Below are 13,258 nucleotides of genomic sequence, written 5' to 3' on the forward strand. Positions count from 1 at the left end.
TGTGGTAGGCCCAGATCCCAGAAGGGTGGGGGAAGCATTACTTACTGTGCACGAAATATTCTTTCAAACTCTGGTGACCCAGAGACTGCCGGAGGTGTAACTTTGTATTTTAATCTTGCCTTTCCCACATGCAAAGCAAAATAACCTGCAAGGATAGAGAGGGATTAACAATTAAAATGTAGCACATCACTATTGATTAGGAAACACACAAATTTAAACCACAATTAGATACCATCACATACCTATTAAAAGGTTTAAAGTTAAAAAGACAAATCATATAAATTAAAAAAGAGAGCAGTAAGGCTAGCAGAGCAGCCAGAATTCTCAAACACTCTGGTGGGAATGTAAAATGGTACAATCACTTTGGAAAACCAAATGGGATTTTTTTTTTTTTTAAGATTTTATTTATTTATTTGACAGACAGTAGGCAGAGAGAGAGGGGGAAGCAGCTCCCTGCTGAGCAGAGAGCCCAATGTGGGGCTTGATCCCAGGACCCTGGGATCATGACCTGAGCCGAAGGCAGAGGCTTTAACCCACTGAGCCACCCAGGCGCCCCCAAATGGGATTTTTTAGTTAGACATACATAGACCATATAGCCAGTCACTCCACTCCTACTTATTTCCCCAAGAAAAATTAAATCATATGTCCATATAAAAACTTATACACAAATGTGCATAGCAGCTTTATTCATAATAGCCAAAAATTAGGAACAATTCTGCAATTGTTAATTGTTAATTTTATTATCTCAACTACGCTAGGCCATGGTGCCCCACTGTTTGGTCAAACACCAGTCTAGATGTTTCTGTGAAAATATTTTTTGGGTGTGAGTAACATTTATATCAGTAGAGTAAATCTGAGTAAAGCAGATTACCCTCCTTATGTGAGTGGGCCTCATCCAATCAGTTGAAGGCCCGCAGAGAAAAGACTGAAGTCCCCCAAAGAGAAAGGAATTCTGCCTACCCGCTGCCTTCAGGCTCCATGCGGCAACACCAATTCTTGCTAGAATTTCCAGACTTTGAATGCACCCTGCAAATTTCAGAGTTGCCAGCCCCCATAATGGTGTGAACCAATGTTTTTTTAAATAAATGTGTGAGCATGTTGTATTGTTCTGCTTCTCTGGAGAACCCTAACACAAATATTGGTCAACAAGCTAATGGATAAACAAATTTTGGTGTATGTGATACATCCATATAATAGAATGTTATTAGACAGTAAAAGAGAATGAACAATTGACACATGAAACAACAGGGATGAACCTCAAACATATTATGCTGAATGAGAGTGGCAAGATCAGAAGAGAACAGTAGTGTTTCACTTATATAAGTGTAGAGTTTCACTTATATAAACTTCTCAAAAATGCAGATGAATCCATAGTGACATAAAGCAGATCCGTGGCTACCTAGAGAGGGCAAGAGCCAGGAGGGAAGGTCACAAGAAAACTTTTGGGAACGATGCCTCCTTGCCTGACTCAGTTTCCCTACTATGAGATGATCATGACTTTGTTCTTCCTTGGCCACATTTGCATTAGATCATCCAGGCCCAATGCCAGAGTCGCTTGCATCGGACGACCAGCCCTATGAAGCTCGCTGGCTTCCAGACCACACTTCCTCCTTGGTCAGTTGTTCTCACCCCCCTTCCTTATCACCCTAGTTTTGCCCCATAAGTAACTCTGGGCTCGAGGATTTCCCTTCAGATTATTTCTTCCGGTTTCGGTTCCCTACCAGTTCTCTCCAGGCAATTCTGGTCTCGCTTACTTTAGTACCTCCACATCCATTCCCCACTTGCTCGTGTTTCAAATCTAGTTTCCTTTTGCGCACCACGTTTCTAGCTTGTGTGACAGTCTCTGGCGTGATGCATTTCCTCCTGAGACCCGATCCTATCCCCGTTCTGACAAGTCAGTAAATAGTGAGCCTGGTTCAGTAAGGGCTCGCACAGCAGGCCTCTTCCCTCCCCCACGACTTCCTCTCCTCTACAAATAAACCATGGCTCAGGATTTAAACGCTGCAGCTGAACATCAAAAGTGCATAAATGCTCTGCTAGAGTCTCTCATTCAAAATGCTGCAGCATCCCTGAAGCCAGACAGAGCAGGGTGAAGCTTTGGGAAATGCAGGACTTGGCACAGGCTGCTTCCAGCCCTGGCTAAATCCTCACAAGGCAGCCTGAATCTGGAGAGGCCATTAAGTCACTTGCCTGGCTGGCGCCAAAAAGGAGATGTGTCTGCCGAGGGGAAATATGGCGGCCATTCTGTACCGTGCTGCCACCATGGCTACACGGCCTTGGAGAAAACACTTGATAAGTCTTGTTTCCATCTGTAAGATGGAAACAGTGAAAGACATGTGCTCCTTGATTTACACTGGGCAGTGGGACAAGAACCTAGAGCTTCGAAATAAAGCCATGTGTGAAAGCGTTGAAAGTACCATCTTCCTCTGGCTCTCCATAGCACCTGGTCACGCCTGTCTGTCACAGGACAAACATGAGGAGTTTCCGGCAATGGCAGGGGTGTTTGAATGCTCCCCACCCAGCCCACCCACAGCCCCGGGAGGAAGGATTCAGTAGAGCCAGCATCTCCCTGAGGAGGAGAAGCCCCTTTCTGCTTTTCCAGGCCAGGGGCCTTAGGGAGGCCATGGTTACTGCTGCGATCACATGATGAGGGTGGAAAGGCTGGCAGCCATTTTATTTCCCTCCCTAACAGTCACCTAAAAACTACTTGGTGATATTCTCCTTTTGCTATGCCTGTCTTTTTCTCTTTTCTTCACTTTCACCGGAGGGATGCATGTATGCTGGGGGGCGAGGGGAGGTGAGAATCAAGACCACCACCCCCTGTCCCACCCCAGCCCCAGCCATAGCTCAGCTTCTTGACTGTGTAGCTGCCCCTCAGTCCAGCCAAAGCTTCTTTCTGAGGGCGAGCAGCAGAGGATGGGGACCATGCTATGCCCCAACCCCAGGCCAGGCCCTCTGGTAGGCACTTCCCACCCAGCATCCTGCTTAACCCTCTTTGAAGAGGACATTGAAGGACAGAATATCCTGGCCAGGGGTACCCAACTGGTAAGTGGCTGAGCTGGACAGATAGGGAACTGTCTGTCTTCAAAACCAGATCTGTTTCTACCATGATCCATGGTGTCTCTTCTCCATAAACAACAGACTTCTACAGAAGCAGCAAATTCTGGTCCTTCATGTCAACTAAACAGTGTGTCTTCTCTTTCTTTCTCTCTCCCTCTCTCTCCCCCACCCAATCAGTAAACGTTCCCCATCTACCACTGTTAACAGGCTCAAAATGGAGTGATTAGCACTAAGCTGACATCACGAAACCGAGACTTAATCCCTCACTTAGTTACAGTTTCAACCTCTCCCGGAAGTGGGATCTTACACAAGTCAATCTGGAATTACCAGGTTAGCACTAGTGAGGCAATGGGCCTGCTAGATAAATGCTATCTAAAAAAGGTGACCTTTGCCACAAACAATCCCCGTTTGCTAGCAACTTCCTTTTGTGCCCCCTTCTGCCCTCTGTCTTTCATATTATATAGCTCTCCAAAGCTCCTCTCTAACTGCCGGATGGGATGCTGCCTGATTCAAGACTTGTTGAATAAAGCAAATAAGATCTTTACAACTTTCAGTTGAATTTTGTCTTCAAGTACCACCAACCACCAGGGGCCCAGTTTCCTCTCCTCCCCACCCACTCCCAGCCACCCCCACCTGACCTCTGGCCACAGTTCCCCGCTGTCCTCTGCACCCACCAGCACACAGAAGTCTCTCTGTGAGGCTGAGAGATGCTCTGGGGTGTCTGTGGACCCAGTCCTGTGCTCTCTGCAGCACCAGAAGGAGGAAACACACAGGGTTGGTGTGCTTCTGGGGAGATGTGTGGGAACCAGCGAGGCCGCCGTGACCCAAGAGCCCCTTTAGTTGGCAAAAAACACCCTACTCTACTCTAGAATATGAATCAAACCACACAACGTGTGTCATAGTATCATATTTTCATAAATACACAAAACACACTGGTTAGGCAAGACCCTGAACATGCATGTAGACCGGGACTTTATCCAAAGCTGTGGACCCTTCATGCTCTGGCAGTCTGTGCACCCTGAGCCGGCCCCAGCTCTGCCTCCCCTTCCTGGGAGCAACACACTAAGAAAAATAAAGAAATGTGCATGGTTGGTTCCCAGTCTTGCTCCCAGTGTCCAGACCCTTTTCCCTATTTAGCATGTTAAGCTGACATCATAGATAAGATGATAATTGACCCTCCATGGAGCAAATGCTCTTTACATAACCAGCCAGTCGAGATGCCCAATGAGTCTACTGGGAAGGTGCTTTAAGATTTCGAATTCATCACCTAACCTGAAGCTCGTATTTCTGCAGATTTTTTTAAACCTGATCATCATACCTGCCATAGGCAGTTTATTTAAGAAACATTAATAAAAAATGAGGCTTCAAAAAATCACAGCCGGGGTCTAAAGCAGGTACAATGTTTCCTCTAGAACCGTCCGAATTAGTATGGATAGCCCCCTTCTGTCAGGTTAGCTGGTGCATTTCTAAGGGTCATCTGAACTGGGCCGTGGGTGGTAACCACAAACATGGCAGAATCGCCAGGCTCAGAGAGCCTACCTCAGCCCCTTTGCAAAAACTGCTCCCTGGAATGTTCCAAAATCTCTCTCTCTGGGGAAGGAGGCGCGGACGAACCAGGGTACGCTATGCCTTTTGTGGCCCCCACGGCCACCAGGAAGGAAGCATGAAACTAAAAAACCAGACCCTCTCCCCGCCCCCCCCCCCGCGCACGCGCGCGCGCGCGCGCGCGCGAACACACACACACACACACACACACACACACGCTGCCTGAGACTCTTACTTTGTTGACAGGCCGACAGGACTGAGACAGCAGCCAGCAGGATTGAATGCCCAGCCATCTTCACATGGAATGTTCTGGTCCAAGAAACTATTTGTCGAAATCCAGGGGCCGGTAGCAGGCACTTTCCACTTTGTATTGTTGACCTTCCTTATAAGGTAAACAAAGCCAGAGAAGGGGGGGGAAAAAAAAAGGACGAGTCTAAGGGCTGGGTAATCTTTGCCCTGGAACAGGAATTGGGACAGCAGGTCAATCTGGAGCTGCCAGTCACAGATCTTTATCTGGCTGGGAGCTGCCTCCCGAGCTCGCTGGAAGGCTCTCTCCTCCCCACCCCCACCTCCACCCTCCACACTGCGGCTGCAGCTCAGCCTTCCGGATTAGCCCTCCCCCAGCAGCACCAGCGGGAAGACCTTCTCAACCAATTCCAAACCAACTTTCCCTCCCCCTCTTCCAACCTCAGGACCCTTGAGTCTCTTCCCCAACTGCAAACGCTAGCTGAGCCCTTGTTCACTTCTGGTGGGAAAAGAGACGGAAGCATTTACTTAATCCCACTGAGGTTTAATAATCATTTAAAGGGATTTGAACTTTATTCTCCAGTAAATGGTCAAACTTGGATTTGAACACAAGTCCCCCAGATTCCAATTGTGCCCTCTCTCACCGTCCCCACCCCCCATCCTGCTGCCTCCCGCTGTCACCTTGACTCTCCCTTGGGCCTGGTGACCATACGTTTTTAAAAAATAATAAACTAAAGCATATTTTCTGAGAAGGAAGAGGGCCCTCAGGAGAAGTGAAGTAATAGTTAAGTTGACTTTTTAAAAAAGATTTTATTTATTTATTTGAGAGAGAGAGAAAGCGTGCATGAGCAAGGGGCAGGGAGGGACAGAGAGAGAGGGAGAAGCAGACTCCAAGCTTAGTGGGGAGCCAGACGTGGGGCTCGATCCCAGGACCCTGGGATCATGACCTGAGCCAAAGGCAGACGCTTAACTGACTGAGCCACCCAGGCGCCCCTAAGTTGATTTTATAAGAAACACACCACAATGGTCATCATGCCAGTCAAAGCACTGCCCCACACCACCAGGCCCAGTGTGGGTCCCCCCACCCCCAGCTGGGGACTTCTCTACTGAGCCCATTTATCATAGCCCCTCCCCTCTGTCAACACAACTCTTTTGCTCCTTCAAGATGCAGCTTCCTACAAAACAAAGTTGGGGCCCATTTCTCATCTCATCCCCCAGCTCACTTAGAGGGAGCCCCAGAGCCAGGAGAAGGGCCTGGGAGCCTCAGCCTCACCCAGGCCTGCGCTTGGGCTCCCTCCCCTGGCACTTAGTGCCCATGCACCCTTGCCCAGGATGTTGCGCATCAGTCTGATAACAGGGGCTAAGAGGGGCTGAAGGGACTCCGAAGTGCTGTAGTGCTGTTAGGAGGATTAAGTTAGTTTACATTTATCAAGCACTTAGAACAGCATACGTAGCGCCCAAACCTGTATTCTGGGTTTGTTAAATAAACACACAAAGGGGCTTCATGTAAAGCGCCACCCCACAATGGGCCACTTTGGCCTGAAGATGATTGTGAATTAAAAAGGAGTCAAGTCCAGCAGACTCAGGAAAAGCTCTTTACCTCCCCGCCCCCAACTGCCTAAAAATAATTTAGATAGAGAACCTGCTTCAGGAAGCAAGGTATCACTACAGATAAGGACAGCAGGATATGAACTGGGTGTAGTAGATAAGGAAGAGCTTAACAAGGCCTGTTTGGTCAGAGTCCTCTATGTCCCGGTGTTTCTGTACGGCCCAGCAAACACTTGTTAACCCAACATTGACCCTTTTACAACTTCCTGTGAAGTGCATTCCTTCCCTTTGAAGTCCCAGACCTCTACCCCCTTCTCCTTAGTTCAGAATGACACATACATGTCAGTTTGCCTATCTTTGGAATTTCCGTGTCTTTGTGGATTCCTCGTGTGTGCACCATTAAATGTGATTTTCTCCTGTTAATCTGCCTCAAGTCAATTTGATTCTTAGTCCAGCTAGAAAAACCCTGGAGGGGACAGAAAATTCTTGCTCCCCATCCGCATCTAGAAAAGTACTTAGCATATTATGTACCTAATGTAGAAAGATATATTTTAAAAGGTAAAAATCATGCCTCTCATGCAAATAGAAAATGAAAACACATCAAAGGTTTTATCAAATTCATTAATGGGGGAACCAGGATGACCTTTTAACTAGCTCAAAGGAGAATTAAAAAAAAAAAAAAAACCACACATATATGGTATTAAAAAACAAAACTTAGCGGAGGACAGGTTAAAGACCTTATTGGCTTTATTCAGATACTCATGCACCCAGCAGACAGGAAGGAGCTCTGAGAGCTGTACGAAATGAAAGACTATTCTAGGCAGAAATGGGTAGAACAAGGACATTAGACCAGACCAAAAGTAAATTGCTTATTGCAAGGTTACTCTCCTTTAGGGCAGGGCAGGGATCGACCTGGCAGATTACTTAACTAATGCTGATGAGGTGCTTCCTGACAGTCTAGTTTAAGATTCCATTTCTCCAAGAGCTGAAACAGTCATTAAGTGAAGTCTCGGTGTGTTGACCTGGGGCTTCGCATAAGCGACTCTATTTGGGGCCGGTTGTCTTGTTTTTAACAACAGGGAGTAAGGAATGCTAAAATTAACTTACAAAGAGTGGCAAACCAGGTCTGCTCCCAAAGCCTGGTTGGTCCCTTCAGGTTCCCTCTGCCCTCGTTGGTTTTAAAATCACTGAAGAGGACCATTATGTAAGAAGGCAGATCCTAGAAATTCAGGGTGGCCCCAAAACGTTCCGGTGTATTTGACTGAACGGCTTGGGGCTTCAGTACGCGGCAGGCATTCTGAACTGCTGGCCAGCTGCCCCGAACTCCCATCACCGTGTACTGAAGTAACCTCCTCCAATGACAGCCTCAGAGAAGAGGTCTGGGCTGGGCCTGGGGGCACGCAGAGGCTCTCAAAGGGAGAGGATTGCTCCACAAATGAGAAACAGCAGAAGGAAGAGGGGAGCAGGGAACGGGGCCCCTGGCCCGTGGCCACAATCTTTTGGTGTTTATAGCTCCCGTTTTGAGAAACTTGGGTACATCCGTACTAGGGAACTAGTTTGGAAAACAAACGAACAAAACAAGTAATTCCAGAGGGACCTTTTTGGGCTCCCACTGATTTGCCTTCTTCCCACTTTCCAGACAAATCTTGAGATTCCCTACTCGCTTTTCCAAACCAACCCCAGTCAGTCCCCAAATTCAGATCCTAAGAGGTATTGATACAATGGGAGAAAAAAGGTGCTCGAGTACTTTGAAACCCTGTGCATTCATGCGTAATCTGCTTTGATGGATACTGAAAGTTGGTACAGTTTCTGCCTCTAGGAAGGTATAAAACAATGGAGCTTTGAATAATGAGATGTTCATCACCTTGTGTGGTGATAAAACTTCCAGATGATCCTATGGTTGAAAAAGTGCCATCCCATGAACAAAGACTAACAAACACGCAAGTTTCTCTGTACCTTTTCCCTGGCTGCACTGACGATGAAAAGCATTGTCCCTGCATGCAGGACACATAGATCCTTCTGGTAAATGCCCCATTCCTTACATTTTTGTAAGAAAAGAAAAACAAAAGGAGACGCAGCATATTGGTAATTACAATACAATGGGCTTTAAAATATATATTCTACCTATAGAAACTCAAAGGAATCTATAACGGTTTCTACAGATTTTCTGTATTCATTAGTGTTTGTTGCTAAAATGATACTCTGGGGAAGGCAATAGAGTGAGGCCAAGGTCTGGCAACATAAAAACCATTCCGGCCCACGTGAAAGAACTGTTTTCATGAAACAGAAACTGTAAATACAACTACTTCCCTATAATTGCAGTAAGAGATGAGAAGAAATGATATGTTTAACTAGAGTCATGTTCCCTCTCAGACCAGTGGCATCCCCCCAAATCAGTCCCTGGCCTTGCCCTCTATGCGCTATCCCTGACCCTCAAAAACTGGCAGCTGGTCATCTGGTTTCTGGCAGCAGGGTGGCCGCCAACGGTCCTCGTGCAGAGAGACAGAAAATGCACACCCTTCCCCAGGATGCCCAGAAATAACCAGGGCAGTTATGATATCCGACAGCCATAATACTCTTCCCTGAAGAAATAGAGCATGTAAGTTTCTCCACGTGCCTGGAGTTTATTGCATTATCTCACCGGAAGCCCCTGACCGGTTGAAGAAGCCTTGTCACAACACGGCACATGTTGAAACGAAACTCAGATAAACTAAATTTGAAATCATTCCCCAGTCCGGGCGGTGTAAAAAAGTAGAGAACTGCGGCAACCCCTCAGAATTCGTCCTCCCCTTTTAGAAACTGGAGCACTTTGCTCTGCGGGCCTGGGTGTAGACAATGAAGCTGAAGAAGGCCGGGGCCTCTTCCCCATGGAGGAGACCTTTGCCCTGGGACAGACGGGGCACAGGGAAGATGACAATCGGGTCCCACCAAGCTTCAGACACAAACTGCCGGTCACCTAATACCAGGAATGCCCCACCAAAGCTCAAAGAGACAAAAGGAGAGTGGCAAAGAAAGCAAAGGAGAGATCAGCTGCCAGAGTAGTACAGTAAAAAGAGTAAAACAGCACAGAAGCTGGCAGGCGGCGGGCCGTGCGCAGCTGTCTCTGCCACCCCCCCCCCACGCCCTCCGGCCCTGGGTGGGCCCAGAAGAGATGAGATCTGTTTGTCGAGAAGGCCATTGTACAAGGCAACAGATGAGCGTCGCAGGCCGTTATGATTTCCAAGACTGCAAGGATTTCCCAGAAGAATGGAAACAGAGTGCTTGAATTACTTCAAAATGGCTTTTGACAGTAATAGAAGGTCTCAGCCCGAGTTGTCTTACGTTTACATAAGGCTTAGGAGAGGATCAAGGAAAGCAGGATCTGGAGACGGGTGGGGAGAATGAGAAATCCGTGTTCTCACTCTTGACAACTCCCAGCATGTGCGACCTTCCTCTCTCACACACACACACGCTCACACAAGTGCACTCACACACACGAACACGCGGCACGTCCCTACACACGCCTACGCACATGCACACCCACACTTGTATACGCTCCACACGCTGAACACACCCTCGCACTCTTTCAAACCCCACACCCACAAGCTCACACACATCCAGGCACACTCACAGGTGCTATGATCATCTCCCAGGAGGGGACACGTATTCTGACGGAAATAATGTAAGTGGTGGCCATATTTCCAGGTGGCCAGACGTTGAACAACATTTGAACCCAGAAGGGAGAGACCATTTTGCATGTTGGTGATCGAAAAACAACAGAAGGAACTAACGCTATTGATTTGCCTCTTTCGTTTAATCGTTACTAATTTTTTTAAGCGACTAGTGTGTGGAATTAAGTACTTGAAAGCGGGGGTCGTTGGCATGACCCCTCCCGGCCCTGCCCCATGGGGAGAAGCCAGGCTCCCTGTGGGCCGAGCCAGAGCTAGAATCATAAATTTGCTGGAACCAGAGCAGCAAGAGGCAGATAAGCTCTGAGCTGAGAGAGTCTAGACACTCTGGATGGGCCCTGGGCTGCTGAAAGGGCCTCGGTCTGTTAGGAGCCTCTGACATCCACCATGGTCCGCCAACTCCCCAATTCCACTCAACAGAAGGGAAGGTCTGAGCACTGTGCCGGTCCTGTGGAGAACTGTCTCAACTAATCTACATAATCCAACAAGGACGAGCATACTTTATCCCCATTTTTCTGATGGGAGAAACCGAGGCTCAGAGGTTAGTGATCTGCTCAAGGTCAGTAGAATCCAGTCCCGTGGATCCCAAAACCTTGTTCTTAGCTTTGGCTGCACGTTGGAATTGCACAGTGGCCATCAGAAACACCGATGCTTATTCTCTCCCCTCACAGCAGTACAGATTCCATCGGTCCCAGGTTCAGCCTGGGCACCTCCACTTTTTGAAAGCTCCCTGGACGATTCTGAAGCTCACAAAGTGGAGACGCACCATCGTCAGCAACACTTCTTAGTGTGGTCCTCACCACCCACCACCGACCCCTAACACAGGAGCTAATACACACATGCAGATTTCCAGGCTTCAGCCAGGATCCATTATTAAGCATCTATTTCATGCTGGTTAAGCATACACGGCCTCAAATAACATCAGTCCTATGAGGTTGTCGATTCTTCTCATTTTACAGACAAGGAACCAGATTCAGGGGTCTTCGGGAGCTTACCCAGTGACTCTATCTCCCTGCTCCCCACAGAGGAACGATCACACACCTTCTTGGGGGCGGTTGGGAGAGGGAGAGCTAGCTGGTATAAGCCAAAGTGGCATAAGTAGAGCCCAAGAAGGGGTATGGAAGTTTCTGTGCCAGCAGGAAGGAGAAGGTGAGACTGGAGGGGGTCCAAGCCGGGTGCAACCCGGAGGGGGGATGCTGGAGGCCAGAGGGGGATTTCCACAGAAGGGATTCCTGAGGTCTGGAGGGAGGCAGGAGGAGAAGACAGCCTGAGGAGGGAAACTGAGGCTGAGCTGGGGAAGAGGGTGTGCCCTGAGCCACCAACAGAGACATGTCTGGGCAGGGCCGTGTCTCAGCTTATCCCAGGTTGGGGCTACCAGCACTTCCCGCTAACTGACTTTGATGTGCATCTAGACCAGTGGTTCTCACATTAGAATCACCAAAGGCGCTTTTTAAAAAATATCAATTTAACTGAGAAATCGCGTGGATTTTATAACGCCAGTGAGATCCGCTACTGCCTCGAAGAACTTACTGAGATTTCTCCTCCACCAAAGGAGGACCGCACCAAAGTGAGGACAGCTCACCTAGAAATGCCCCAAACCTAGCATTTCTCTTCAGCTTGGCCCTTAAGGTTTCAATGTTACTGTGTCTCTGGAACACAGCTTCCTTCATTAGGTATCCTATGCAGAAGGCAAAAAAATCTAGCTCGTAGGTGGTGTTGAGTGATCAGACCACTGAAGAAAAAAAGCAGGAGCTGAGGGTTCCCCGCCTGTCTCTCTGGGGCTTGTTAAGGCAAAAGAAAAGGGCAATTATTCCCCTCTTGATGAGAAAACACAAAGGTCTCTGATTAAGAGCAAACAGTTAAAACAGCTCTTACTCACTTTGAAACATGGCACCAAGCCTGAGCCGGGCTGACTCACCCAACAGCAGTGATTGCAACATGGCTTGGCCCGTGACAATCTGGCTCACGGACACAGGGATCTGAACTGACTGTAGGCCAAGGCAGGACCTGCATAAAAAGAAATAGAATAAAACAAATCTACCAGCCCCAAACAGGAAAACCCAGGGTAATACCATGAGGCATGAAGGCCTGCTACTGTTTTCTTCTGCTTCCTTAGCAAGAGGAAAAAGAATTTCAAAAACTGGGGGCACCTGGGTGGCTGAGTTGTTAAGTGTCTGCCTTTGGCTCAGGTCATGATCCCGGCGTCCTGGGATTGAGCTCCGCATCAGGCTCCCTGCTCCGTGGAAAGCCTGCTTCTCCCTCTCCCACTTCCCCTGCTTGTGTTCCCTCTCCTGCTGTCTCTCTCTGTGTGTGTCAAATAAATAAATAAAATCTTTAAAAAAACAACAACAGGGGTGACTGGGTGGCTCAGTGGGTTAAGCTGCTGCCTTCAGCTCAGGTCATGATCTAAGGGTCCTGGGATTGAGCCCTGCATCAGGCTCTTTGCTCAGTGGGGAGCCTGCTTCTCTCTCTCTCTCTCTTTCTCTCTCTCTATGCCTACTTGTGATCTTTCTCTTTCAAATAAATATATAAAATCTTTTTAAAAATCTTTAAAAAAATTAAAATTAAAATTAAAAAACAACAACAACAAAGATTTTCAAAGATCGGTTGAAAGATGGTTTTCTTTCTTTCTTTCTTTTCTTTCTTTTTGTTTATCCCTCCCGCTTTCCCTTAGACTGTGTTTTTCTCCCACCTTTGTTATCAGCAAAGCATCCTCAGAATTTCAGTCGCTGGCCCGTCCCAGGCAAACCCATCTGGGATCAGAACTCCGGACAAAACAGCTTCATCGGCCCTTCTAGGCACCTCACCTCCTCATGCCTCCGTGAGCCCACTTCCCATTCTATTCTCAAAGGATGCACGGACTCATCATCTCCATTCATGCCTAATTCGGTTCTGAACAGCCACGCATTCAGAGCTGGGAGCTGGGGTTTAAACGTTGTCCTTTTCATCCAGAGAAGCTATATTTTGTCAAACCACTAGGGGGAGTAAATCCCAGCGTTATCACAACTCCAAGGATTCCACACCTCTGACGGAAGCTGGAGCTTCGGGACCACAGATCTCCCATGACAGTTTCCTACCCCTGGCTTTCCAGAGGTTCCTAAGAATGCACATCAGCAAGCTAGAAAAGTCAGTTAACCAAAACTGCTTGCCAAACTCATTTCTAAACAATGCTCTCCAAAATATTTTTCAGG

The 13,258-nt window shown here is 47.8% G+C and overlaps 1 protein-coding gene across 1 annotated transcript in view; it reads right to left on the bottom strand.

The window, feature by feature from the left end:
• The window catches only part of MGST2 (microsomal glutathione S-transferase 2), a 28,904-nt gene extending 16,940 nt beyond the window's left edge, over nt 1–11,964 (bottom strand). Inside the window, exons 1-3 of the mRNA XM_044268052.1 lie at nt 11,947–11,964; nt 4,841–4,987; nt 46–145 (exon numbers count right to left, since the gene is read on the bottom strand). Coding sequence (XP_044123987.1) covers nt 46–145; nt 4,841–4,987; nt 11,947–11,956 — 257 coding nt within the window. The 5' untranslated portion in view covers nt 11,957–11,964. The remainder of the gene's footprint in view (nt 1–45; nt 146–4,840; nt 4,988–11,946) is intronic.
• Nucleotides 11,965–13,258: the final 1,294 nt, after the last annotated feature.

Source organism: Neovison vison, chromosome 11, assembly GCF_020171115.1.
Source record: "Neovison vison isolate M4711 chromosome 11, ASM_NN_V1, whole genome shotgun sequence".
NCBI lineage: Eukaryota > Metazoa > Chordata > Mammalia > Carnivora > Mustelidae > Neogale > Neogale vison.